The sequence below is a fragment of the Balearica regulorum genome, chromosome 19 (assembly GCF_011004875.1).
Source record: "Balearica regulorum gibbericeps isolate bBalReg1 chromosome 19, bBalReg1.pri, whole genome shotgun sequence".
Classification (NCBI taxonomy): domain Eukaryota; kingdom Metazoa; phylum Chordata; class Aves; order Gruiformes; family Gruidae; genus Balearica; species Balearica regulorum.
In genome coordinates this window covers 6,043,283-6,070,371 of record NC_046202.1, presented here as the reverse complement: position 1 = coordinate 6,070,371, position 27,089 = coordinate 6,043,283, and the positions used below count along the sequence as shown (strand labels likewise).

Below are 27,089 nucleotides of genomic sequence, written 5' to 3'. Positions count from 1 at the left end.
TTTCTTCCAAATGTTTCTGCCTGCACACATCAGGGGCTTTCCTGCCAGGTGATCCAGCTGTAACATGGGCAGAGCTTGGGATGCTGGGGAGGAATCCAAAGGCCTCAGCAGATGGGAAGAGGTGTACAAAATAGCAGGGAACGAGGGCCTGAACCCCACCAGGCTGCCTCGCGGGCAGCTGCATGGATCCTGCCGGTAACCCTTACCTTGCACGCATTCCCTCAGCAGGCTAGTGCACCTCCTCACCAAGAGTGCAAACATGGAGAGCCCCAGGACCGTGGCCTGTTCCTGGATGACAGAGCGGCAGTCTTCAGAGACACACTCTAGGAGACAGAGAGAGGGTTCAGCAGGGAGCAGGTCAGATACTCCATCTTGCTTGGCCTTTGCAGCCTTCCTTTCTGCATCCCACACGTGGCAAGGATCTCTGCAGGGGTGGGCGATTCCCCAGCTCACACCTGTCCTGTACCCAATTGCTCCACACGCGGGGCGGGGGGAAAGGCAGTGAGTAGCCACTCTGGAGCGGGAAGAGGCTCCACTCACACTACGCACATCATGCCCAACACCACCTTGTGTGCTGAGCTGAGCCGAGCCGAGCCAAGCTGAGCCAGCCTGGCCCGAGCCACCACTCAGGACTCCCAGCACAGAAGCTGCTGCTTGGAGCTGATGCCTTCCCCTGAAGGAGGGGGGATATGCTTAAGTGTTAAAAGGGTAATTAGCTGCATGTTTGATCTTTGTCCCTGCTGGAGTTTTAACCTCAGCAGCTGAGGAGGGGGCTCCTCCCATTAGTTCACCAGTCACACAACAGCTTGTCAAGAGAGCTTAATTGAAGCTGTTACTCAAGTAGATGCCACACGACCACAGCTCTTCCAAACAGAGCCGGCTCAGAGTGAGAGCAAATCCCCCCGGCACATCTACACCCAGCCAGAAACCACTTCTGAGGCTGCTGAGAGCAGCGGGGAGCTGGCTCGAGGGAACTGCCTGGAGCTGGGCGTGGGTTACATTTAGCGAGGCCGAGAGCACCGCAGGGTACACCAAGCTGCCCGCGCTCGCTCAGGCACCGTGCTGCCTGCTCGCAGGAGATTTTTTTTAAGCCTTACGGGCAGCCTCTGCCCTTCGAATCCCCTCTGTCATCCCCAATTCGCATCCTCACTTGAGATGCGGGGGGAGCGGCTGGCTGAGGCGGGGAAGCGCTGCCGGTGGCGGGGGGGAGCAGAGCTGCTGCCCAGCGGGACAGGATGCACCCACACCGCTGAGGGGTTTCCTGACAGCCGGTGCCGTTCGCTCTGTGCAGGCTGCTCTGCCGCAGCACCTCACCTGCTGCAGGACCAGGGCTTCTCACCCTGCAGATGGGCAGCCGCCCTGAGAAAAACTGCCACAAGCCAGGTAAAGGATTTGCACAGTGAACGTAAACCCATAGGTACCGAGTCCAAACCGGTGCCTGTGCGAGCAAAGCCTCAGTGCCGGGACGGGGAGGAAGAGCCCCCGCAGAGCCCTGGCTCCCAGGCACCTCTGCCCTGGACATGAGCATCAGCTGAGTGAGGGCAAGGAGAAGGTGTTGGAAGCTGAACTCCCCTGATGTGGCAGACCAGGGATTTTGAGCAAAGGGTAAGAGGATTAAAGCAAGATGTTGAGACCCCGTTCCAGCCGGGGCTAGCAAAACGCCTGAGGTGCAGAGAACAAACACTGGGTTTTTAAGTGCAAATTATTTCAGAGCAATGGGGTGGGAGGTTAAAAACAACGAGGAAAAGACTAAAGCACACCTAGAAAATAGGAAAAAATAGGAGGAAGATCTGTAGGCTTGATTTGGCCAGCTCTTACAGCTGCCAATGAGCTCAGCACCCAGTGGGGAGACCACCGAGGGTAACCCAGGGTGGCACCAGAGGTGGCTGGTAGCCCAGCGAGGGTGCTCTGCTCCCGGAGCCAGGACTGAGCCGATGCTGCAGAGCAATGGTAGGAAGTGCCATACTGCAGGGGCTGTCAACTTTTGGAGGAAACATAAAACTAAAGATGTGACCACTCTGGGACAGTAAATCTCTTTCATGAAGCCTTTCCCACAATTAAGAGTGTTAGTCCCAGTGCTCTGGCCACAGTCCAGTTCAAGAAATTACAGTTGTCTTCTCCGTGCTCCCTCCTCCCGCACTCGGGCAAGATGCTGGACTCTCTTCACCTCCTGTCTTAAACGGGCACACGACAAGACCACGGCCGTTGTGCTGCTGCACCTGAGTTTGGTGAGTCCCTGGGGTGGGCGAAAAGCTCTGGACATTTCAGCAAGCACCCCCGCACGTTGGGTGGGCAGCACCCCAGGGACTCCGGGCACTGTGCTCAAGGTAGACTCACAGTCACCCCCAAACTGGGCCGGTACAAAAGTGAACGGCTCTCCCTCCAGAAAAGGCAAAGCTTAAAAGGCTTTCGTGATGCTGAGGGTCACGAGCACTGCCACGGCCCTGATGTATTTCAGAGATCAGCTCCAAGCATTAGAGCAGTGCGTGGTCATGGCCAGGCTTGACACCAGGGGCCTCAGCCTTTCCCACTGCCACGGGCAGCTCTTCTTGCAGGCTACAAGTTCCTCATAAAACATTAAACGCTCAAAAGTGAGTAACAACGTTTCTTGCACATGAGCTGTCACAGGTACAGCCATCCACGACCCGCTCACTCAAACGGAGAGCTACAGCCACAGCTCCATCAAACATCTTGTATTGCCACAGACGTGAACCATGTGCCCACCAGCTCACATCCAGTTTACATAAAGCCACAGTGCTTCAACCTCCCGCAATGATGCTCAGCCCTGGTACACCCACAAAGCTGCCCACTGTGCAGAGAAGAGGAACAAGACACCCAAATTTAAGGGCTGTTTCCCCATGGTTCCAGCTGAGCTACCGTGGGCTTTGTCACCTCATCATTACATTACACAAAACTCCCCCGGTCGTGAAAGTTCATTCCTTGGCCAAGCTTGTCAGCCTCATTTCAAGGACACTCCTCCAGCCCAAAAACTCTGCAGGGAAGGATGAGTATCCAGGTGAGAGCACGGTGGGTGCTTATTCAAGACCCCTGAACATACACCAGCGCTCCAGCTCCCAGCCTTGCCAGCAAAGGCTCTTAAGAGCTTAATTGTAGGACAAAAGAGGAAAGCACCATAAATCAGAAGAAACTTTCTCTTTGTGCCTTTTCACCACTTTCCTCTGGAGGCAGGGAGCCTCAGCTTTCACCGAGCTGAGAGCCCGTGGTCACGACTGCGTGACGCGGAGGCGGTGGGGTGGCAGACCCCAGGCCACCCCCCATTGCCCATGCCGAGGTGAGGGTACGTGCCAAGGGTGGAGCACTCATGAAACGGGGCTATTTAGATAGAAACGTGTGGAGTGTTTTGAGTGACGAGCAGTAAGAAAACTAGCTCTCCGCACCTACAGCAAGGTCTCTCGCCCACAGCACGAAATGTCTGAGCCTACCCTGGCACTAAGAGAAAAATTCTTTGTAGAAGATATGCTGAAAGGGGGGGCTGGAGCAACAAATCTGCTCTGGAGCCCACAGGGTGTCATTGCCTCTGAGCTGAGCAACAGTCTGTGCTGCTGGTAATGCACGATGCATTGAACACAAACTTCCCTGCAGTTGAACAGCGCTAGAATGACCTGGGGACACCAGCTGCCACAGACCAAGAGCAGGCAGAGAGATCCTGAGTGCCCAGGTCAGGGTAAACCCTGTAATTCCCAGGTAATTTTCTGGGAGCAGGAGGAGCAGAACTACAGCATCAGCTCCACAGGCAATCCCACATCCCATCCCCGCAGGCAGTCACCAAAAGCCTGGTGCCAGAGACATTTTCAGGTGGCGTCGATGGCATCCCATCAGCTAAAGCTGCCACAAACCCGCACTCCCACTTCCTCCCCCGAAACCCCAGTTAGGCTGTAATCAGATAACCCTCCTTGTATTCACAGCCAGCCACGCAGCACCGCCGGGGCGCAGTGCGGAGGCGGTCAGGGAGACTGCAGACAGAAATCACGCGCAAAAGAAGTTGCCACGAGGTTCACAGGCCCTGAGGTGGTCAGGGATGCGGCTCCTCTGTGCCACCAGCAGCCACAGCAGCGACACTCCACAGGAAATCATCCAGCACAACACCAGGTTGTGTACCGACAACCACAACACATTCCCCCTCCACCTTCTCCTCTTGCAACCCGGGAAACGTCCCTGTTACTGCTGGCATCAGTTAAACAGGTCCTGTCACCATGTCACCTCTCAGCTCTCACCTGCACAGTCACCCCGTGAACCAGGTCCTGCAGCTCATCGGGGTTAGAAATGTCACCTTTCAGCCGTGCCATCGCCATCAAAGGTGCTGCGTCGGGGGAGAGGAGGGTGAGTGAAGCTGGCACCGCTACCTACGTAACTGCTTGTTAAACCACAGCTTAAAGTCAGGGCTTGAGAACTCACAGCGTTTGCAGCAAAGACTGACTCAGGGTAACACCGTACCCTCGCCGTCTGCTGCACCACCACCTGCTGTACTGACACACAGCCCAGGGAGCGATGCTGCAGTTGCGGCAGGGAGGTGAGCCGGCCTAAAAACCCACCTTCTGGGAGCTTTCTCAAGCTGGATTTATTTCTCGGTCACTTGTAGCCCCCCATCAGCTATGCCAGCAAAACTCTTGAGGTACGTGCAATGTTGCACAGGGCTAGAAAGGAGCAGGCAGAGTATTTTAAAACAGGAATGTCATCAAACGCTTTGCAGTCTGAACCAACAGTCTGGGTAATTTGCATTACCCCACACTTCACAGGCTGAATTTGCCTCAAAGATCTGTCTTTCTGCACCCAAAAAATAAGTGAGAGCCCTGCAGCCCTCTGCAAACCCCCTGCCAAGGTTAGGGCTCCAGATGCTGGACTGGGCAGTGGGACGTGAGCTCTGAAATTCTTTTTTTGCAGGCAGGGTTTGAGCACTGTGTTATTAAGCCTGCCTGACACTAGCCACTCATAAGACCCTTTTTCCAGTTGGCTCAGACTTTTAACTATCGGAGCTGAAGTTTCCATGCTGGGTGCCTGTCTCAGCCCAAATTCTTCCGGAAATCGTTAGCCAAAACAGTTCGGCCACTTGTGAGAATGAGGCTAGGAAACAAGATAGTGGCTTACCCTTGTTAGAAAAAACACTTACAACCTTTTCCTTGAGCTAATCTAGCAACTGCAAATCCTGGAAAGGGGATCTGAGATTTTGCTGCAGAATAACCTTTTTAACAGAGAGCTTTCCTGTCCTACTAGAAATCTGTCCACACTTGGCCAAGCTATAAACATCTGAAATACACCGGTTTTTCCATATTCAATAGGAATGCATTTCAGCAGCTCAAACCTTCTAAGATTTCACCTCGCTGAGCATGCTCCATCTTCCTACCTCCCTTACATCTAACCGCCCTTACACCTAACCTGCGTTACACTCAGCAGAGCAGCTGCCCCGCTCCCATCCAGCACGTGGGGACCTCCGAAAAAATGTCCTTGTACTAGTTGCTCCTGTTTGCTGCAAGCTGGAGATTGGACCCAGACTCCTCCAACTGGCGCCCAGGCTATCTGCTCTGAAGCACAGCCCAAGGGCGAGAGGAGGGAGAGGGAACGGGATGGAAAAAATGGGAGCTGTTGAGCATCAGACTGCGAGCACAGAGAAAAAGCAACTAGGAACCAGGGACGGGTGTTTTTTCTGAAGATCACAAAACCCTCTGAGCTGTAGAAGTGTCCTCCTGTTTCTTTGCATGTAGGAAAGAGGGTTGCTTTTTCTTTTTTCTCCAGCTGGGTACTGGTCTGCACGAAGAGCGCTGTTTTTCTACCAGGAGGCAGTTTCCTTTGCAGAGAGCCTGGGGAGCGGGGCAGGTCAGCCAGCACGGCTGCGGCAGCGCCCTCTGCGAGCGTCTACCTGGGCTCTCAGCCGCGTCCCGTGCAGCGGCTGTGAGCTTTGCTCTGATTCAGCTGGCAGCAGGATCCGACCCAGGCGTTCTGCGGTCATAAATCTACCTGCTTCGCAGAGGGAAGGGTGCATGGGGGGGGGAAGAATGAGACGGAGAGAACGGGGACTTTAGTAACGGGGAGAAATTTGTGTTTCTCTGAGAACATTATATTCATGGAAAACATAAACCAACTGTCGTCAAAGTCGTCTGAGCTCAGGAAATGGAGCGGCCGGGAGAAGGCTGCCATGTGGCCGGATGTTATGTATTTCTAATTAGTGCTATACATCTTTCAGCAGCGAGTGTCCTTTTGCTGGGAAACACAACGCGCTGCCCTTGTTATTGTAACTGTCAGAGAGTGCTTAAACAGATAATCTCCAGGAAAAGTGATAAACACATCCCCTCTCCCACTAGGGTGTGCAAAACAGCAATGCCAAACCTCTATTAGGGCAACGCAACCAGCCACAGGAAATGGGAATGGGAAAAGAGCAGGCGATGCAGGGGACAGCCGCCTCCGAGGAGAGGGATTTGCTGGAGGAAGCTTCTCGCGGCTGCTCGAGTGCCATGTGCCGAAGGAAATCCTGCGAGGGACAATCAGGGCAGAGCAAGCGCAGGCCACGTGGCCTTGGCCAGGGGGGCACTCGCGGGGACGGGGCAGGGGGGCTGGAAGTGAGGGCTCCCAGCTGCTCCGCTCCGAGCGTGCTCTAGGCAGCAGTGGAAGCAAGCCACAGCAACCCCTGAGCTCACAAGCAAGCAGCAGACATGTTCCTACATCCATCCCAGCTAACACAACACAAGGAGCGCTGAACCTTTTGCTGTTAAAACAAGACCAGCCGACAAGCATTAGAGTCTCAAAGGAGACCAGATTCCTTTGATTCAGGCAACCGGACTGCTCTAGCCAAGGGTCGGGAGGACTCCAGCGAGACAGTTTCCATGCTGGCCTCCCTGTCCTAACGCGAGCTGCGGCTCCGGGCCGGGAAGCCTGGAGCGGTGCCGGCAGCAGGTGGCCCCAGCGCAGGCAGAGAGAGCAGCAGGGATGTGCCTTGCTCCCGGGGAGCAACTGCTGAACCCACCTTCCCTGGCGACACGGTAAAGGACCGTACGCGAAGGCAATCAAACGAACGAAGGGGTCTCCGGATACAATCCTGAGGATGACATAACGGGCTGGCCAGGGGACAGAGGAGGTGGCAGAGCTCGGTGAGCACGGGGCTGTGGACACGCGGTGCCTAAGGCACCCGGCTGATGTGTCAGCAGCTCAGCAGCACAGACAACTGATTCACCAGCCAGCTGCTGCCCTGCGGGGAAGAAGACGAGAGGCCGGTCACCTCCAAGCTGACACTACCTGAAGGCAATTGGTTTGCTCTCTTATCGCTCAGACACAAGAATGTTTTCCCCGTGAGTCACCCTCCGCCAGACGCAGCGCTGGCAGGGCTACGGGCAGCCCACTGGGACTGGGATGTCAGCAGGAAGCGGGTAAGGAGAGCCACGCTGCCGGTCCAGGCAGCCGGTCCCGCCGCCACTTGCCCGCGGTGGAGACCGCACACAACTGACGGGAATATAAAGCAGCAAAGTGAGGGGGATGCTCACAGCTGCAGGGCATTTCCCCGACACCCCCTCGAAGAGAATCTGTGAGTCACGGGCACTCCCTGCTCTCCGCTGGGAACCAGCGAGTCACACACGCACTCATACCCTGCACAGAGCCTGGGAACAATGGGCAGCTTTCCTGGAAAGATGCTCCCTGACTCTGAATTTGCAGGCAGCAGGCACAACGGCAGCCCTAGCCCTCCCAGCACAGCCCTGCGGCCGAGCTGAGCGCCACCACCTGCAGCACGCAGGGCTGAATCCCTCCCAAATTGACCTTTGCATTGTAGTAATAACCTGGATGCCCCCAATCCACCTCCCCATACAGACCTCTCCCCGCGGAGAGGCAGGAAGGCCCTGGGGAGCAGGGGGAATCTCGGCTGCAGTGCCCAGACACACAGCGGCACTGGGGAACTCGCTGCACGTGTTCCCAAAGCAGCCGGGGCGGCCCAGGAGCCGCCGGCTCCCTCTGCTCCGTGCTGAAACCCCGTCTTGTCCAAGGGAGGGAAGGAGGGAGGCCTAGGAGGTGAGGAATGCCGGGGGCCTGGGGAGGATGGAGCAGCTCTCCCTGTGGAAGCCATTAGATATTCAACACTTCATTTGTTTCCAGCCGTTCTGGACTGCAGCACCGGGCTCTAGGACGGGAGGCTCTTCTCTGACGTAACCAGGAAGCAGCTGCAAAATTAAGGAATCCCTCATGACATCATAAAAAGGGTCGATGGTTTACAGGGGAAGGTATAAAAATTAATGACATATTCCCACCCGAAGCAGCAAGCCTGCCCGAGAGCCACAGGGGAAGCCGTGCTTTGCCTGACATGAAGGGGCTGCCTGCCCAGGACAGCTCTGTGCTGCCAGCTCCCCCCCGGCTGGTCCGGGAGCTCGCCTCTGGCTCTGACCGTCCCCAAGCCCAGGATCCATGTGCAGGGCTGGATCCTTGCACCTGGGGTGCGATAACCAGCTCAGAATATCCTTCCTGACCCTGACAGAGCTTTAGGCTAGGCAAGGGAATGATTTTAGAGACAGCTTTCTTGTGTACTCAGGACTGGCCAGGAGTCACTGACAAAGAACATAATTTTGTAGTGACTTGGGGAGAGACAGTTATTCATTTCCACAGGGAAAGCAGACAAGTGTACAGTGTGCTCCCAGCACCCCAATTTCTGCAGCCCTGGAAGACAACGGGTCCTGCAAGAGGAGGCCAGGGGGTGGCACACTGTCCCTCCCCAACACGCAACCCGGGCTAGGACAGAAAGAATGACATTAGCCTTGAGGACAAGCACAGAGCCATTTCCACTTGAAAAGGATAGTGGTTTAAAATTAACTGCAGCCTTTTCCAGGAAATATCAGTGGAAAGAAGAAGCCATTTTTAGAAATGTTACTCTCAGAAATTTCCTGAAAAGACCCATCAGTCAAAACACAGATTGAAGCCATTTCCACTCACACTACACAGCACTTGGAGCACTCCCTCTGCGCTTGGGGTGCCTGACCCAGCCGCACCCCTGGCCCCAGCGAGGCCGCAGGAGTCAGTTTTGGATATGCATCACACCATGCAGCATCAGAAACACTTCTCCTGCCCAGGGAGCTACGTAGGTCCCAGCTTTCACTAGCCCCATTTGCACCGAGACACGCCAGTCCCAGACCGTCACAGCTGGGGCAAAGGCACCTACGGTCTCACCCACACTGGCAAAGCCTGGAGAATCGCCAGAGAAACTATTATTTCTCAGCGCTGCCTTCACCAGAGCCGCTCCAAGCAGGTGAGCTGACTTACAACACAGGCACAGCAAAATCTTCACTAGCCTCAAGGCTCTGCACGATCCCCAGAGCCACTGGTTCTGCTGCCAACAACTGACTGCTACACAAATTTGACCTGTCTGGCAGCTAAAAGGCTGGCAAACCCAAATGTACGTAACTCCTGGTGAGCTCGTAAGAAAGTACGTCCCTCCGAGCTGGCAAGCCAGCTCATCAGCACATCCATAGCTCCAGACCAGCCTGGCACCAGCTGTCTCTTGCTGTGGAGGGAATAGTGCTACAGGATGCTGCACAGAATGCATGAGCTGGATGGGACTGAAGTAGCTGCGAGGGTGAAAGGGTCCAAAGGCGAGCAGGGCTCGGTATGTGCAGAGGGTATCCAGGCAAAACAGGGAATGCTGCACTGAAAGAAGAAAAAAACGTGGATGATGGAAATGTAAAAAGGCGTTAGGGGCATGGCGGTAAGCCAGGACGATGCAGCCCAATGCAAGAAAATCCCTGATGGCATATGCTCTGTCTGCACAGATCTCTCATCCCTTCTCGAAGGAGCTATCTGCACAGCCAGAGCCCTGAACCTCACCCCGAAAGGGCCAGCGAGGAAAGCAGGCTCCTCAGCACATGTGCTCGAGGGAGCATGCTGCCATGGGAGCCCGGCTCGGTGCTCCGCAGCAGGCATGGCAAGCTGCTACTAGCATCCCACCCAGGAGCTGCATGCGCCCAACCATAATTGTGTCAGATGTTATTTACAACGGGGGAGGAGGTGTGAACAGGGCTTCCCAAGAGATTTACTCCAGCCCAGAGTGAAGTTTCACCAGGACAATCGCAGCAAATAAAAGGCAGCCTTTTCCACCACCACCACCACCGCCCCCCCTCTGTGCTGGAGGTGGGCATGTCTTTGGCAGCAAATGCAAACAGACAGCCTGGAACATGCCTCCTCTGGTGTGAACCTTGGTGAGCGCTTCAAGCCTGGAGTAAAAGTTAATGAGAGAAAGCGCCTGCAGACAGGCGCATTCGGAGAAAGCAGTCTTTGATGGGGCAGGAACAGCAAAGTGCGGAGCTTCCGTTTCAACACATTCACTCGTTTGCTGCTCTTCTTTTTACAGCTTCCTGAGGGACCAGAGCACCAGTGTGTCAGTTTGCAAAGCAAATGCCAAAATGTAAAGCGAAACCTGTACCCCCCCCCCCAAAACTCCAGGGAGGCAGTAAATCCCAGGGTCCTCCTCGGATGCCTGCAGGCCTGAACTGCCTTCTCACCTCCCGCTCCAGCCCCTGGCCACCTCCAGCACCTTCTCAGTCCCTGCAGCCTCCCCAACTGGTGCCGGTGGTACCCCCATCACCAGGACACCCCTCCGAGAGGGGCACAGCCCAGCCGCCATGCCTACAGTGAAGCTTACCTAACACTTTCCATTATAAACCCTGGTTTTAGTTCCTAAGAACTTTGCCAAACTTTAACCATTTAGGCTGCAATCCTTCATGCCAAAAGCTTTCTTCGAGCTAAATTTATTGGAAAAATTTCATCTACAAAGGTTCAGCCATTTGCCAGAATGAGGTTAGGGAAAATATATTGTTCTTCTCAAGTTAAAAACTCTTTGACCATTTCAGCGAAATCCCTAGCACCTTCACACTTCGGAGCAGGAACCAGAAGCTTGGCAGGGGATGGCGGCGGGGTCTGGGTGTGCCTTCTGCCACCTCCGTCCACCCCTGCTTTGCCAAGTCAGGGCCCTATGGAACTCTCCATACCAAAGCACCAGCTGGTTCATCTGCTTGGATACACAAGGGAAGAAGAAACCAAGCCAGGTGAGACAGCAGAGAGGGAAAGGCAGGTAGAAAAGAGGGGCCAAAGCAGTGCAAGCTAGGTGATAGCGTAAGCAGCCTGTTCTCCAGGCCCCCACCATCAGTGCCTGCTCACCCCCAGCGCCCGGTGCACACAGAGGATAACAGCCCCGCTTCCAGCGCTCCTGCCGTGGCAGAGGCTTGTGTGGTGAATCTAGATTTACGCGCCAGCCGAGGATGCCAGATGAGGTCAGTCCCGTTCCACGGGGGAGCTCACTTTTCTAAAAACAATGGGAATTACACATACAAAAACCATTACGTGAACACAAAGTTGAGCGCTCAAAGGTCAGGAACACCAGACTTAGAGCTGTCTGTGCAACTTAAAGTTAACTTCATCGCACTTACACATTATAAGGGAGTCCTAACGGCGCATCACTTTTTTTGCCCTCAAGTTACCATTTTCAGACGACACAGAAAATTAAGTCAGTACAGACCCTCCTGCAGAGCTTTCTGATGTGCTGAAACGTGTATGTCTTCGGTAAGGCTGAAGGCTGCAGGACATGGTAACATTTTGGGGGTTAAAATGGCTCAGCGTTATGCCAGAGAACTAGAGTCTGTCTTTGCCTTGATCATGAACTTCCAGGGGGATCCAGAAGTCACCTTAACCACTCTCACACACGTGGTCAGTATTTGCGTGTCCCTCGCTTGTTGGCTGGCCATGGTGACACAGAGGGGATGAAATTTGCAGACACTGGGCAACTCTGCTTTGAATGTAGACAAATGCAGTTGCTGAAGGAATATGTTTTTAGGAGAACTCCATCTTCTGCATTTCAAGGTGAGCAGTCAAATATCTAGAAAACCCGTTGTTTTCCTTAGGCTCAGTTCCCCATCTGTACACGTTAGAGATACCACGCGGAAAGATATCCAACCCCGAGATGCTTTAAGACAGAAGCCAGTGAGTTTATGCTATCCAATTATTTGGAACCCGAACCTCCTAGCTCTTCCTATGCTCCATGCGGCACCGAGCATGATGATAACACTTAATCAGCAACTTCTCTGGAAAACTCCCATGTGAAGGGAAAGGAATTTTACAAGGAAAAGGACAACAGGAAAATCGAGGCCAGGATCTCTGCCACGTCATCATCTCGTCCATCACAGGAGGCCTTATCTGCATTACACCCCGCCTCAAGCGCATGGAAGTGCTGCTGAGCACAGGCTTCGAGGCTCACTCACTGTTTGGAAACAACCTCTCACAACGGTACTCACGAGGATACAGCCAGGTCCACCCACCCAACCTCTCGTGGGGAATGGGGGCCGTGGTCTCCTATGGAAATTCGGAAAAAAATCTGCTCCGAGCGGTGCCACACAAAGGGAGGTTCTCAGGTGTCAAGTGAGCAATTCCCCACGGGAAGGGCCGAGACCACAGGCACAAACCCACAGCACGCAGAGAAACCATTCCAGAAAGTTTAACATCCGAGCCCGCATATTAGAAAATATGATCTCCGTGCTCCAACAACTTACATGGAGCCGGAGCCTCAGGTCCCAAAACCCCGTGCAGACTGGAGCACGCACACACTCACACCGGCTATTCACCCCCCACCCTGCCACGGGACTCAGTAACTAAAAAGCCTTAACCTTCTACATTCATTAACAAGCGTAAGACGTAACGGGTTTATGCCAAATTCCTCTTTTTCCCCTGTGATTTGAGATAGGATTGGCACGGCGGCGAAGGTCCCTGCAGCTACCATTGCTGCACCGTTCCCAGCAGGGCCATCCGCAGGGACAGGCTGAGCTCGAGGGCGGTGGGCTCAGCCCCAGGGTGCCCCAGCACCCTCCTGCTGGGAGGGCGCGAGGGAGCTGCGGGCTCCCATACAGCCAGCGCCGCTACGTTTCCTGCAGAGATTTGAAAACCTGTTGCAGTTCCAAAGCGAGCTTCGATTTCACTGTGACCAGCAGCTCAGAGACTCATAGTTACTATACAGCCGAATAAAATATTTTTTCATAAATTTAACGCCAGCATGTCTGTGTTTGGAAACTTTGAAAATCCATGTTGTATGGTTTACTGCACTGGAAAAGGTGCCAACAGAGTTTCAAAGGAAGGGAAGTGTATAACTGTTTCCTTTCAAATGCATTTTCCAATGGGATCCATTGAGGGAAAAGGCTGGAACTAACTAAAACATTATTAAAAACTGTTATGAAAAGAGACAGAGAGATGGAAAAAGATAGACAAAAACTCCAATACACAGCCGAAAGGGAGGGAGGGAGACAGGCAGCAAGAAAGGGGATACAGGCAGAAAGACACTTTGGGTGGGGAAAATGGGGCGAGATGGGGAGTTTTAACTGGCAGTCGCCCTTCGTGGTTTCATATTGTTGCAGATCAATTGATCAGGATTTCAAGTGCTGCTGGCCCGGTGGCACAAGGCGAACCACAGAGTTGGCTGCAAGTGCAGCAGTTGTGAACTGCTGACCTTCAGTTTTTAAACCAAAAATATTCTTTGGGAAACAGTTACACCAGGTTCCAGCCCGGGCTGCCAAGCAAAAAACAAGCACTACTACTAACCTGAAGTAACACCCTCATCCCTTACACCAAAGCAACAACCAGGACTAGTAACCTGAAGTAACTCCCTGGTCTGATTCAACCAACAGTAACCGAGCGTGACATGTGTGCAGGGGCTTGGCTCTTCCTTACGCCCTGAGTGGAGCGGTTAATTCTCTAATCGCTGACACCAGCCATCGCGATGAGCGTGCAGGATGCAGGCATCGGCCGTCAGACTGCTCCCGCTTTGACATGCTGGCCACGTTCAAGCTATTCTAACGAAGTCTATAAATACCAAAGCGATCGGGTCCGTATAGCGCGGTCAGAGACCGGGTCCAAAACCACCGCTCCAGCTCCAGGCAGAGCCCTGGGTTTGCTGCCCGCGAGCAAAGGGGGAACCGAAAGGGGCTGAAAACATACATTTTGTCAAATATTTCAGCGCCCTGGACATCAGGAGGCTGCCAGGGTCGGGGCGTGACCGGGGACGGAGCCGGATCTCTGCTGCTCTGCCAGGCTTCAAAGAGCCAGGCTGGGGGTGGGCAGAGCTCGGCGCGCGCCTGCAGAGCTCCAGGCCTGTGGTTCTGCGGGGCGTAGTAACCGTGGGCTGTAGCACACATGTCGAGGGATGAGGGGAAAAAAATAAACAGACAGACAAAAGAATGAGGATGCTCTGCCAATTCCAATTGTGCAGCTTTTATTTTAAATGCTTATCAAGCTGAGAAAGAGCAGAGTTCTTGGAAAACAAGGTTTCCTTTCTTCCCATGCCAGTGTCAAACACCCTCAAGGACGGGTACAGCACAGGCGCTCGCTGCCGGCCGCCCTCTCCGCAGCAGCCGCCGTCCCATCCCGTCCCGTCCCACCCGCCTCGGGAAGGGTTTGCAAGTAACAGCCCTGGCGTTTCTGGTAAAAAGATTTCTGTGATTTTTATTTTATTAATCTCCAATCTGGCTGGGTTCAAATTATGGCCAATTACCCACCAACACTTCTCGCTAATAAAATAAATTTTTACGGGCCCTAATTACTGCTTTCGCTGAACTGCTCTACAGGAAGCTGAAAGGCTGCGGCTCTCCAGACGGCAGCAGACAGTAAAGCGAGGCACCCGTGAGTAAAACAGCGAGTGACTCAGAGGAGACAAGCTGCCGGAGGGGCGGGCGGAGGGGGAACGCTCGCGCCTGGCTGGAGCGTGAGACACATCAGTTCATAAAACGCTGCGTGCCATGCGCACGGCGCTCCGGGGCCGGCCGTCAGGTCCCCCGTCAGTCGCAGCACCCGCTACCTGTGACGCAAGGCCGTTCCTGGGGGGGGGTCAGAGCGACGGCCGCAGCGCTCCGCCGGGTATCTGCGGATGTGAACCGGTGACCAAATTATATTTGGGAACCGCTGCATCAATCATGCGCGGCAGAGAGACGGAGCCGCCTCCCATCGCGGCTCAGGGGACCGGCCCTCGGAGCGGGGGTCTCCCCGTGCTGGCTGCGGGAGACGGAAGGGAGGCGGCTTTTCAGCCCAGCTCCCATCTTTGGTTCTCTCCTTTACAAATGCAGTTAATCGAACGAGACAGAAACAGCAGAAAGGTAGAAAATTCCTCTGAAAACGTGAAGTATCCAGCCTGCTCCCAGCTACACACACGCGCTCCCGCTCGCCAGCGCAGCACAGCCCCGAAGGGCTCCCCGAGCATGAGGAACGAGCAGGAACCCACTGGGTGACTGCAACCCGCAGCCCGGCCCTCCCAGCTAGGGAGCTCGTCCTTAACCCCACCGCTCTGCGTGGCGGCAGGGAAAGCGGAGCCGCTGCTCTCAGCCCGGCGCGCGCCGGCGGCAGGGAACACCCTCCGCGGCAGGAACGCACCGGCAAAACCACCGGCCCACGGCACGCCGTCGGCCCACGCAAGCCCGGGCTGCTGGAGTCTCTCAAAGCGGGGCTGCCACGCAGGTATCCAGACTCAGCTGGGGAAACGCGGCTCTGTGAGATTAATATTTTTTTTTTTTTTCTTTCTTAACCAGGATTACTTTAATTTTCGAGGCCTAATGGAGTCCAGCTGTGATGGGGAGGCAAAGCTGCAGTAGTACAAAGACAGACCTTTACACGCTGGTGCAAACTTGTACGAGAGTCAGCACGCACACGCGCACACACACACAAAGCCCTATAAAAAGGATGCACTGCAGCGGGATATTTTTAGTCTTGACAATACAGCACTAAAAATACAACTTTGCTAATACATCACTACAGAAATATTCTCAGTGTCCATTCAGGAACAGTTTAAAACATTTATTTTTGTTTCCTTTTGCAATGGTCAGAGAGGAGGGAGAAAATAGAAACTCATTGATAAGAGGAAACGAGAGAGACATGAAAAATTGAAAACTACCTAAAAGCTCATGGAGAGGTTTATTTTATTAGTTCTTAATAAATATCTTGCAGATTTCCTCAGGAAATACACCAGATCACATGTAAAATAGTTTGGTACTGATGTCAACTGTGTCAGCATATGAAATCTATTAGGGTGAAGCCACAGCAGGGTGATCAGCGTGCTGAAAAACTGCACGGCACCGAGGCGAGGGGGGGCGGGGGGAATCTCACGGCCCTTCCAAATTCTTCGAGAGGTAAAAAAGTCAGCCAAGACGCAGAGAGAGAGAAAAAAAGATCCCACATCCTGCTTTGCGCTGCCAGCAATGTGAAGTGCCCAGAGATTAATTCTATGTCTGGCCTGGAAATGTGACTTTAAAGCATTGGAGGGAGCGGGGAGGAGGAGGAGGAGAGAGGAATGAGAAGGCCAGGCGAACCGGGGACTGGCACCGTGCCACCGACCCCCCCTTTTCCCAAGCCCTGTTTCAACGTAGACAGCAGTAAACCCCAACAGACGGCAGCTCCCGGGGCTGCCAGGGCCTCGCACCAGCTGCGGCGCGTCTCCCGCTCCCCGCAGCCCCGCGCAGATGGGCCCGAGAGCATCACTTCCGCTTCGCCTGCTTTTAAAGACACACGAGCCCATGTGGCGACGTTTCGCCGCTCCCCGCCATGGCCCCGCGCGCGGTTGGGGCCCCCCGGGCGGGACGAGCCCCGCTCCCAGCACCAGGCATGAGGTCTTGTCAGCCCTTGGCTCCCCAGACCCAGCTCTGAAGGGTTTATGCTGTTCCCAACCCGCCTTTGGCAGCCGGCGCCTCTTTCTCCGTCTCTGTGCCATTACCCGGAGAGCAGGCGCTGCTTACGCAAGACTCCCCCGGCTCCGCTCCTGGGTCTGGTGGAAAAGCACCGGGAGTTCATCGAGGCAGGGTCAGGGGACCGCACGCTCCCGGGTGGGACGGGAGAGAGGGGAGCGAAGAAACTCAAGAGCCAAAGCCGTCCCTACAGGGCATCTCCCTCCCGTCCCACCCCGTAGGATGGGGGACCGCAGCACACACGCCACAGACCCGTGCCAGCCTCAGGGACAGACAAATCACTCATGACCTCTCCATGTCACCTACGAGCCAGCCCTACGATCACATTAACCGCATCAATAAGCGTTAAAAATGACCCTTCAATCAGAGTAGGGTCACGTACCTTCAGCGCTGTCACCTGGCCAGGGTTAATCTGCCCCGGTCTGTACTGGCCGTGAGGCGGGACTAAGCCTCACATTAGCCAGGGTGACTCCTGAAGGTCAGGCTCAACAAGTCCTCGCCTTCCTCCTGACCATCGATTAGCACAGGCAGAGCCAGCGCCATGCTGCCAAGGACCTGCTGCACAGGCACACGCAGCCTCGGGCAGGCTCTAACCGGGGAAAATAAAAACTTTTCTTACATAAACCTGCATGGCCTCAGGTAGACCTGTGAGCAGAAACGCAGCCTTGGCTACGCTGCCGTTCCCAAGCTCAGCATTGAGGCAAGAAGAGATCCCCACGAGCCCCCCCAAGGGTGCTCGCTCCCAGCTGACGCCTTCCCAGCACCAGGCACCCGATTCACCGAGGGACCGCAGACCACGAGCGGACAGAGGCAGGATGGAGCTGCTGGGGGACAAGTCCGCAGCGCCCGCAGGGCAGCCCCGGGGAAGGAAGCTACCCTCACCGAGCTGGCAGGCTGCACCCAAAACTGCACAGGGCACGGAGCAGGCAGCCCTCCCTGCCTACACCTGGCAGGCTATAAAACAGCCCCGCAAGCTCAATCAAGAGTTTTACAACTTCACAAAGCACCATAATTAGCCTAATTATACAATGTTCTCTCAGAGAATTACACAGAAATACAGTAATTGACTTGGTGCTGCTTAGAAGCGTAAGGAAATCAAAGGCGCAACGCACATTAAAGAGTCAGAAACATCACTTTAAAAGCGAGAGGATTTCCTGTCACGGTGCAAACATCTAAAGCTTCACCAAAGCCGCTGCACCTGGTGCAACCCCACTCCGGCTCCCTGGCACCTCTCTTTTCTCCACCACCAAAGCAGGGGTGAAGCAGAGCCCTGGGACAGCTGCCCCAGGCACCTCCTTTCTCATTTTACAGCAGGACAGACGGACACTGCGTGCCAGCGCTCCATTTCCTGCCTTTCATTTTATACAGCGACGCTGCTGCTTCGTCAAAATAGTGGTTTTGTTTCAGCATTCGCAGAGCTGGCCCATGCCTTGGTGGCACCGCAGCATGAAAGCCCCTCCAACCTGACCTTGCCTGTCACCGACTCTGTCCTGACTTGCTGCTCGGGCTGCTGAAGCTTGGCTGTAAAGCAGACTCGAGCTTTGTGATTACAAATCATTTCCCCTCTATTTGCTGCCCTGAAATAAGATCTCGGCATCACCCTGTGTTTGGTGGATCAGCTTCAAGGGCAGACGTAAGGATGTGCTCGTGTGACAGGCAGAGCGGGCAGAAGCCCCCAGCGAGTTCATGTGATGCTGCTCGGTGGGGACTTTTGCTGCACTTCAGTTGGAGGGCAGGACTGGAGAGTCTGACACACCAGCAAGCACTCGGTCTTGCTGGAAACCTTTTCCTTCTCTGCCACAAAGCCCTGCTCGATCTTTTTGCCTCCGAAGCCAACGTCTAGATTTCAGAAACCTGAACTGCAAGTGGAAATTCCCTGCAGCGCGTTGATTATTGCATCTCCTGCTGGCACTTGTGGCAAGGGGAAAAAAAGTCACATGGCTTTCTGGACACACGTTTTGCTAAGGAGTCTTGCATCAGAGGGCAGAAGCCAGCAGCCAGGAAAATAACTCCAATTACGGTAAATAAATCCCCAAATATGTGACAATCTGCCTTTTAAACAGGAAACAGAGGGGAATAAGCAAAGGAAGACTTTGGTCTAAACATTGCTGCCACCAGCCTCAAGAGCCCGAGAGCAAGAGTCTGAAGGCGCATCTGGGCCAAAAGTATTCTACCTGAACTTTGCTGATGCGTCTCAAGTCCGAGACGGCTTCCTTCCCTGAAAGGAAAGGCGCCGACAGTTCCCGGCAACTGTGCCAACCTCCAACACTCCCAACTGCTCAGAGGAGAAATTCTGGAGGGTCGGCTGCCACCTCCGGACACGTACATGTCCCTCAGGAGGCTCAGCAGGAGCAAGCAGCTCAGCGCAGGAAGCCGCACGGCTCCCGAGATGAGCGACACAGGTATCACCCCCCGCGCCATTTCAACCCTTCATCCTGCTCACACGGCCAGGTCTGGGCTGCGCCCGGACACAGTGAGCAGCGAGCATCGCTCGACAACGGGTTAAGTATAAAACCCCTTTGCCCAGGCAGCGACATCTCAGGACCTGCTTGCTCCAGAGCCTCTGTGCAAGCCAGGCAGCGTGGGGAAGGATGAACACTGACCCCAGCCAGCCCTCCTCTGGGTTTCGTCTCCTGATTACAACTCAAACCTGAAGCAAATAAGAGTAGCAACGCAAAGGGAGGGGAAGGATTAATTTAACAGCCAGTTCCTCCAAACTTAAGGCCTTGGGAAGCGTTACGTCTTAACAGCACCTCGCTAAAGACAGCACTGCTCGGTCTCGCAGGGAAAGGCACGCAGCGACTGCCAGGTGCACGCTGGTGATCTCAGCACAGACACTTCAGTCCACACTCGCTGTATGACGACCGGAGCCCTAGCACCCCTGAGAAAGCCAGTTATGAAACTGCTCAATTCCACCTTCCTCGCATCAAGTGGGCTGCGTTTGCATTACAAAACCAAGGCCCCGGGCAGGTGGAGGGACCTCAGGCTCTGCTCTCAAGGGGGCACATGACTGCAGGTGCTCAGCCTCCCCAAGAAACAGCCCCGCAACACCACATCTTCCTCGACCTCCCAGTTGTTCTGCCCAAAATTGCCACGGCCCGCAGAGCTGCCTGCTCAAAGAAGCCAGCTGGAGGCTGGTGAAGCACATATTTACCACGCAAGGAGGGGAATTAGGAGAAAAGAACTGCAGTTCTGCTCCCCAGACAGGGGAAGACCAAGTTGCTGCTTCTGCTATCTACAGCCTGAGGTTTATTAAGCTTTGTTTTGTGCCTAATTTTAAAACTACACCAAACCAAGGCAGCCGTCCACAGCGCTGCTTTATTTTTAAACTCACTCAAATGCACTGGAGTTGTGTTCGACTCCCAGCACCTTTTGTCTGCTCCAATATGCAAGATGTGGTTAGACCCTCGTAAGAGGCCATTGAGATGTGGCTGCAGCAGAAGAGCAGCACATGCTTCCGCTGTCTTTTTCTGATGCTGCAGTTAGCTCTTTGAGCAAAGCTGGGTCCGAGCATCACAAACCAAAACAAGAACCGTAGAGACGGTCAGAGCTGAGGCTCTGCTGAGGGCAGACACCACCAGCCAGCCTCTGCAACGTCTCGGGGGATATTTTAAGGGTTCACGCTTTAGCTTGCAAGCCAGAGCAGCTGTGGTCAGCAAAGCGAAACATACTCCATCCAGCTCAGGGCTGTGCGCAGGGGCAGGACGGCAGCAGAGCAGGCTGCTGGATACAAAGCAGAAGCTGATTTCAGGGGGTCCTTTGTGTCCGATCTGTCCTCTCCAGCCAGGCTGGTGTGCTGAACACACAAGCAAAAGGGGAAATCCTATACCCTATACCTATTTAGAAGGTGCAATTGATTTGCACAAAGCTGTGGATGCTTTCTTGTGTCTATCAAGAAGACTTGGGCAAGATCAGCATCTCAGAAGCTGGTGTAGGTCTTCAAGGAGCAAGCAGGACCATGCACATTAGCTAACCCTTGCAAAAGCTGTAGTCAGCAGATGCTCACTGTGAGCCAGTTCTCTGTGAGCCAGAGTGTCTCTACTCCAAGTGGCCTGTGCAGTACTGACCTACTCTACCCTGCTCTGAGGACACCAGTGTGGCAGTGCAAAGGGGACAGACACTGCTCCAAATTTGCTGCAGGGAGCGGGGCAGGGAGCAGGGCATGAATCCTCCCGTGCTGCACAAGCCTTCAAGGTTTCCCTTCCCAACCCTACCTCGCACACCAAACCTGAGCACATTCCACTCGAGAAGACAGAGTCAGGAAGGCTGCAAACCAAAGCCCGGCCTGACCCTGCCGCACCGGCTGCCCCCTCAAACCTTCTTCACGTCCCACACAAGCTTTGGCAGCAGGACTGCCGCTCGAGTAGCGGGTCTTCCTCCTCACTGTCAGCCTTGGCAGCGCAGACACCCTACAGACTGGTCACCTTGCCCTGCCACAACTTTCCTCTGGTTGAAACACAAGCCGCTTTCCCAATCCTCAGCTAAAGCTGCGTGTTTGGCCAGAACCTCCCCGTACCTCTGCGCCCCGACTCTGCTGGGCCCCGGGGGATGCAACTTCATTCCCTACATGTGCTGAGGATGCACATATGGCAGCCCCCTCCCCTCTCCACTTCCACCTAAGCCCGACCTCCTAACAACCTCCACACGGCACAACGCGACTGGCCCGAGAGTGCCAGAAGGCATCCAGGTGCTGCAGCCCGATGCTTCACACCCTCAGCCAGGCAAATTTGCTGGGATTTCCGGGAAGTGTCTCTAGGGTACCCCGTGCTGCTGCACCCCCACTTTGGTGCGCGCTTGTTTGGAATGCGGGGCCGTCGGGGCGGGGGGAGAGGGGAAGTTATTCTGGTGGTGGCCTATGAATAACATCCAGTGATTTATAGGAAGTATAATCCAATAATACAGTAAAATAAAACAGTGTGTCTGAGATGGGTTTGATTCCAGGAATTATAAAACAAATTATTAAAGAGAGAGAGAAAGAAAAAAGCCTCAGAGAGGCCAGATCGGAGTAAATTGGGCACAGATGGGCTGGGAGGGGGTTTCTCTCTCTCTCCCCTCACCGAGATGCCCCTGCCGCAAGCACGGCTTCAATTAGTCTTTTCAGAAACCAGAGTTTTATTTCCCCAAATTACAGAATTAAAAAAAAATTAAAATTCTTGGAGTGTTTGTGGTTGGGATAAAGGGATCCAAACTTCTCTGTAAGTTGGTTGTGCAGATGGCTACCAAACTGTTAAACAGGACACCCCACAAAGGTCCCGCCCCAGTCGGAGCCCAGAATGGCCCAAAACACTGGGAGTCACCTACATCCCGTGATGGAAAGCTCCGGCAACTGCATGTCTCTGCCATGTAGAATGTCCGTCCCTCTCTGTCTCCCTCCCCCGGGTGGGCCCTCCTTGCCCCACGGTTTTGAGCTCTACAAGAAGCTTTTTCACACCTTGACTGCTCCTGCCAGGAGGTCAGAGGGGCCCTCGCTGGCCGCACGCCTCTGCGGACAACGGGGAGAGCGGTTCACTCGGAGGAATACGCCGTTTGATGCCGAACAGCGGGGGAAGCACTTCATGTGGGAATGCTTTGGCTTCCTCTGTCAGAGAAAACAACAGACCCAAACCATCTCCCAGGGTCTTCCCAGTGCTGCCTGGCTGCACTGGCAGCCGAGACCAGCTCCGGCGCGCCTGGTGCTGCCCCTGGGGGACAAACACAGCTCAGCTGCCCGCGCCGGGCACAGACCGCAGGGCTCCTGCCCGCGCTCACCCGAGCCCTGCCCTGGGCACACGCTGCAGGGGCCGGGTAGCCGGGGGGGGCCACAGCAACAACCTGCGTGGGAGGAGGCCGTGAAACGCCACGTGCCGCTCACAGCTGGCTGGCTCTGAAACCAGTTTAAATACCCCACTTGCACCCCAAAAAAGAAGAGCACGTGGTGACCTTGCAGAGATTGATTTACAGAAACGGCAGCCGCCAGGAACCAGAGACGCACAGGACACATCAAAAGTGCAACATGGGGGATGTACCCCGAGTCGGGGACAGCCCTGAGGGACCACAGCTGACCCACGTCGGAGCAAAGGCAAACGAGTAAAAAGCAAAGAGCAGCAGATAGAAATGGTTACACACAAGTCCACAAGCTCCTGTGCCGCCTCACTGAAGGAATTGGGACAGACCGAGCGTACTCTGCAGCGAAAACAGGGAAAGCTGAGACTGAGATGGGGCAGGATAGGTGTTTGGTGTAAATATGAGGAAGAGGGAGGAAAGGTGTTTATTAAAGCATTGTTCAAGTTTTCTTCTTCTCAGTACCTGAATCCGTGATTAAAAGTTTGTGTTCATGGGCATTAAACTGTGTAAAAATTCCCCGCATCGAGACTGTTTTGCCAGCAACACCACCCTGCAACTGCTAGCACCGCTGGATCCCAGCACAAGGGATTCATTAGACACCAGACTGGGGCGAGCAGGCAAGTTTACAAGTTTCTCAGGAGTAGCTGGGGCTCCAGAGATCTGGAAATACATGGTGGGGGAGGGAGGGAGCAGCTATCCCCGGACAGAACTACCCCCGGACAGCAGGGAAGAGAGGCTCTCAGACAGACCTCCCTCCCCAGTCCCAAACCCACGGATCTCCTCCTGCTACCAAGAGCTCGCAGCTGAAGGTCAGACAGGCCCGTGTGATGGGAAGGACACAGACACGCTCTGATCCCAGATTTGCAGAAGGATTTCAGTAGGAGGAGATCTCTGGAGGTCGTTTGGTCCAACTGCAAAGTTAGATCCAGCTCTACAGAGCTGTCACAGCCAAGCTCTGACTACGGCGAGCCCGGCTCGCTGCTCCCCAGTATTGCTTCTTGGCAATTGGGATGCAGGCAGGGTGGGACTGCTCCCTGCGCCCTCCCAGCCTCCCACACGCCCCACAGGGGCGGATCAGCCCCCTCACACCCGCTCCCGCTGCTGCCCATGCTACTGCAACCCAGGGAGGTGACTCATGTGCTGGGAAATGGAAACCCGCACCTTCCCGACAGCCGTTTCTGCCGTATGCTCCAGCCAGTCCCCTGCCCACAGCAACCCACACGCCGGGGAAAGAGCCAACACCCTCGCTCCGTGCTGGGCACTTTGTAATAATTCAGCAAACATTCTTGCTTGCCTTTTAAACTCCAGGCCCTTTGCAGTTTTTTTTTTTCCCCCTACTGCACCCAGCTCTTCTCAATATCACAGTGTCGGCACCGAGCCCAATCTGGGCTGTGCCAGCACTCCGCACACGAGCGCTCAGAGACCACCAGGGCATTTGCGCTGACAACAGGATTTGCTTTGCCAACAATATTCTCAGCATTATTTTAGGGTCACCAGAGCAAGGAGCCCTCAGGGAAATCCCCAAAGGGCGCTAGGCATCAGATGGCAGCCACGGTGCCATCCAACCTGCAGGCATTTCATGAACACTGCCACCTGCTCTGTGTGCAGTCTGCAGTCCCCAGCAGGAACAGGTTTGCTTTCTCCAGAGATCCGAAAGCCGGGAGCAGCTGGCAGTTACCCACACAGGAGGCAGAAAACTCTGAGAATACTTATTTTTCACATGAGATAAAAAGCGCTCCCTTTCTGTCACTCACACATATCCACAACTCGGCTACGGATGGAAGAGCAGAGTCCAGTGGTCTGAGAGCTGGGATCGCTTCCAGCTCTGCCACAGGGGCTTGCCGTACAGCCCAGACAAATCTCTTCCTCTCTTTACCACCCGCTCCCGTCTGTGGCACAGACACCACTATTAATATACCTACCGGGGGGCCACGCAGAGGCATTTGCTCATAATCGTAAAGTACTTTGCAGTCAAAGATAAACACCCCGTCGCTGGTTGGCATCTAGCAGGCGGGAGGGCAAGGCTGCCTCGCCAGCAGGACTGACAGCTCCCCCAGGGCTTCCCCCGGGAGAGGAGGGTGCCTGCGAGGCTGGTCGGGCAGCAGGCACGGTGCACGGGAGTCGCTTCCCAGCCCTCCAGCCGATGCTGGTTCGCTCCATCAGCTGACCTCAGCCACTAACCACCGGCCTGACAAGTGGCCAACTGGCTCACGAGGGAGAAATCTTCCAGCAGCAGCTCTTTGGGGCTCAGCCTGATCGCCCACATGGTGGCTTTAACTGAAATCCATCAGCTGGAAGCCTCCATCTTTGGGATCTAAATACCAAGCCATCGGCAGGCGAAACGTTGCTTCCTCCCACCCAGGGAGCGCAGCCCCATCCCTGCTCCCGAACACGCAGCTCAGGCAGACCTGGGCATCCACCACTGTGCGTGTCGGGGGGCCGCAGGGAAAAAACACGTCTCCTGGAAGCACCATTTCAAAAACTTAGCGGAAGAGATTCTGTTTTGGCAGCATCTCTGCTGACCAACACATTAAACCCAACAATGGCAGAGACCACATACAGCCTCCTGGGTGGATGGAGGAGGCAAGGGGAAGAGGATGAGTAATATTAGATCTGCTTTGTTCTCTAGGTGCCTTAATATGGGGCAGAGCTTCCAGCCTAGCCTTTCACAGAGCAGCATCTCCCATCGCATCGCCTGGCCGCCTGCACAGACACAAGCGGTCACAGGCAACGCCAGTCTCCCAAGAGCCAAGGCCTCCGAGATCCTCCCAGCCCTTCTGGTGCCAGCGCAGGGACTGAGCATGGCCCAAGCTAAACGCTGGGAAGGCAGAGCTGTGAAGCAGTGCTTTCCTTCTGTGCTTGATGACTCAGGCTCCAGGGAGATGCGATGCTGCCTCACTCCTCAGATGCCTCAGCCAGCTCCACCAAGACCCAGCCAAGGTCCCTTTGCTGTCCCTACGCACGCCGACACCCCCAGGCATCCAACCACCGCTCCGCTTCCCCATCTGTCTTCAGCTGGTGAGTCCCCCCCACCCTTCTCCATGAGGAACTCAGCTGGTCCCCAGCCCAGTTCCCCTCAAGCAGCACGTGGTACCTTTGGGCTGGGAGTTGTACACTGCAAACATGTTGATTGCCACAAGCTGGAGCATGCGGGTGCTTCCGATGGGAGGGGGGCTGTGCTGCAGCAGGACCTGGAACTCCCTCAGGACCTCCTCGGCCACCGCAGGGAAAGTCTCCATCCTGCAGACAGAGAGAGAGTCTGTAGAGCGCAGGCTATGCCCCGGGGTGCAGGGTGGTCAGTCGGCACAGCTCACTCATTGTCACGGCTCCCGGGGACGGGGGACCCCCCCTGGGGTGCTGTCTCCCATCCAGGAGCCATGGGGAATGAAGGTGCAGGCTGCGATGGAGGCAGCTGAAGCCTTCCTTAGAGAGGGCAGCGAGGGATTGCTCTGTGACCGACAGGCAGCATTCCTTTGGCAGGAAAACACGGCCTTTATGAGTCATTTCTGACCAACCATTTTTTTTTTCTACAGACTTCTACCAATCTGGGAGGAGTGCCAAGAGGCCAGCAGCTCACTTGGACCAGGAGCAGCCCATGGGACTCCCGAGAAACCCAGGCTGCAGCAAAACTGCACACACTGGTGCCACATTGCGGATGTGGCAATTCCAGTGCATTGAACGTTGGCCAGACCGTGCTTCCTCCAGAAGAATGGTGCCTGTCCCTGCGCTCCTCACTGCAGGATCGGATCCCACAGCACCGACCCCCGTCCCCCCCCCCAAGCTACGCACTCCCCGACACTGTGATTGAGCCTCTAAGCTTCAACACTTAGAGCTCCGCAGGACAGGGACCCACAGACTAATGACTGGCCTCGTCTAGCTGCTTGGAAATGTGAAAGTTGGAGCTGGTCCCTGCAGCACACAGCGCTGCCGTCGCTCATCGAGATGCGGCAGCCAGCGGCTGCAGTGCCACGGCTGGGGATGGGGTGCGCCTTCGACACCGCTCACAAGCGCCTACAGAAATCTGACACATTTATCCTACTCTTCATCTGGCATCACTAAGGGAATTAGCTGAGGTTACTTATCAGAGCTGTTGGATCCTCAGCAACCTCCCAACTGAAACAGGGTCAAAAACTGGACTGATTGCAAACAAAAGCAATGACTGAGACATGGCTGCCCACAACAGCCCTCCCAAAGAGAGTCCTCATCTGGTATCCCACGAGGACAACTTTGCAACCAAGAAGCTGCCAAAAAAGCCTTACAAACTATTGCGGGGTGGGAGTGGGGGGGGAGGTCGGTCCTCCTGTCCCATTGCCTCTTCTGCTGAGCTTGCTGCGTTACTTCTTGCTCCTACACTAGAAAAAACCACAGCTAGACCCAGCAAGAATGAATACTTGTCTCGCAGCAAGTTCCTGCTCCAGTTATCAGAGACATTGTACTAGTGTGCCCATATGGGAGCGAGGGAGCCAAAATCCGCAGTGGGTGAGGCATCTGGAGCCGGGGCAGGCAACCTCAGAGGCCTCCATAGCAATTTCCTCTATCTTCCCCTGAGAGATTCAGATCTTGTGATATCAGCACGCT

General features: G+C 54.9%; 1 protein-coding gene across 3 annotated transcripts in view; it reads right to left on the bottom strand.

The window, feature by feature from the left end:
* SMG6 (SMG6 nonsense mediated mRNA decay factor) overlaps window positions 1-27,089 on the bottom strand; it is a 117,524-nt gene that overhangs the window by 59,091 nt on the left and 31,344 nt on the right. For all 3 annotated transcript variants that reach the window (XM_075771257.1, XM_075771255.1, XM_075771256.1), the window contains exons 10-11: window positions 25,606-25,751; window positions 207-323 (exon numbers count right to left, since the gene is read on the bottom strand). In XM_075771257.1, the coding sequence (XP_075627372.1) occupies window positions 207-323; window positions 25,606-25,751 (263 nt within the window). The remainder of the gene's footprint in view (window positions 1-206; window positions 324-25,605; window positions 25,752-27,089) is intronic.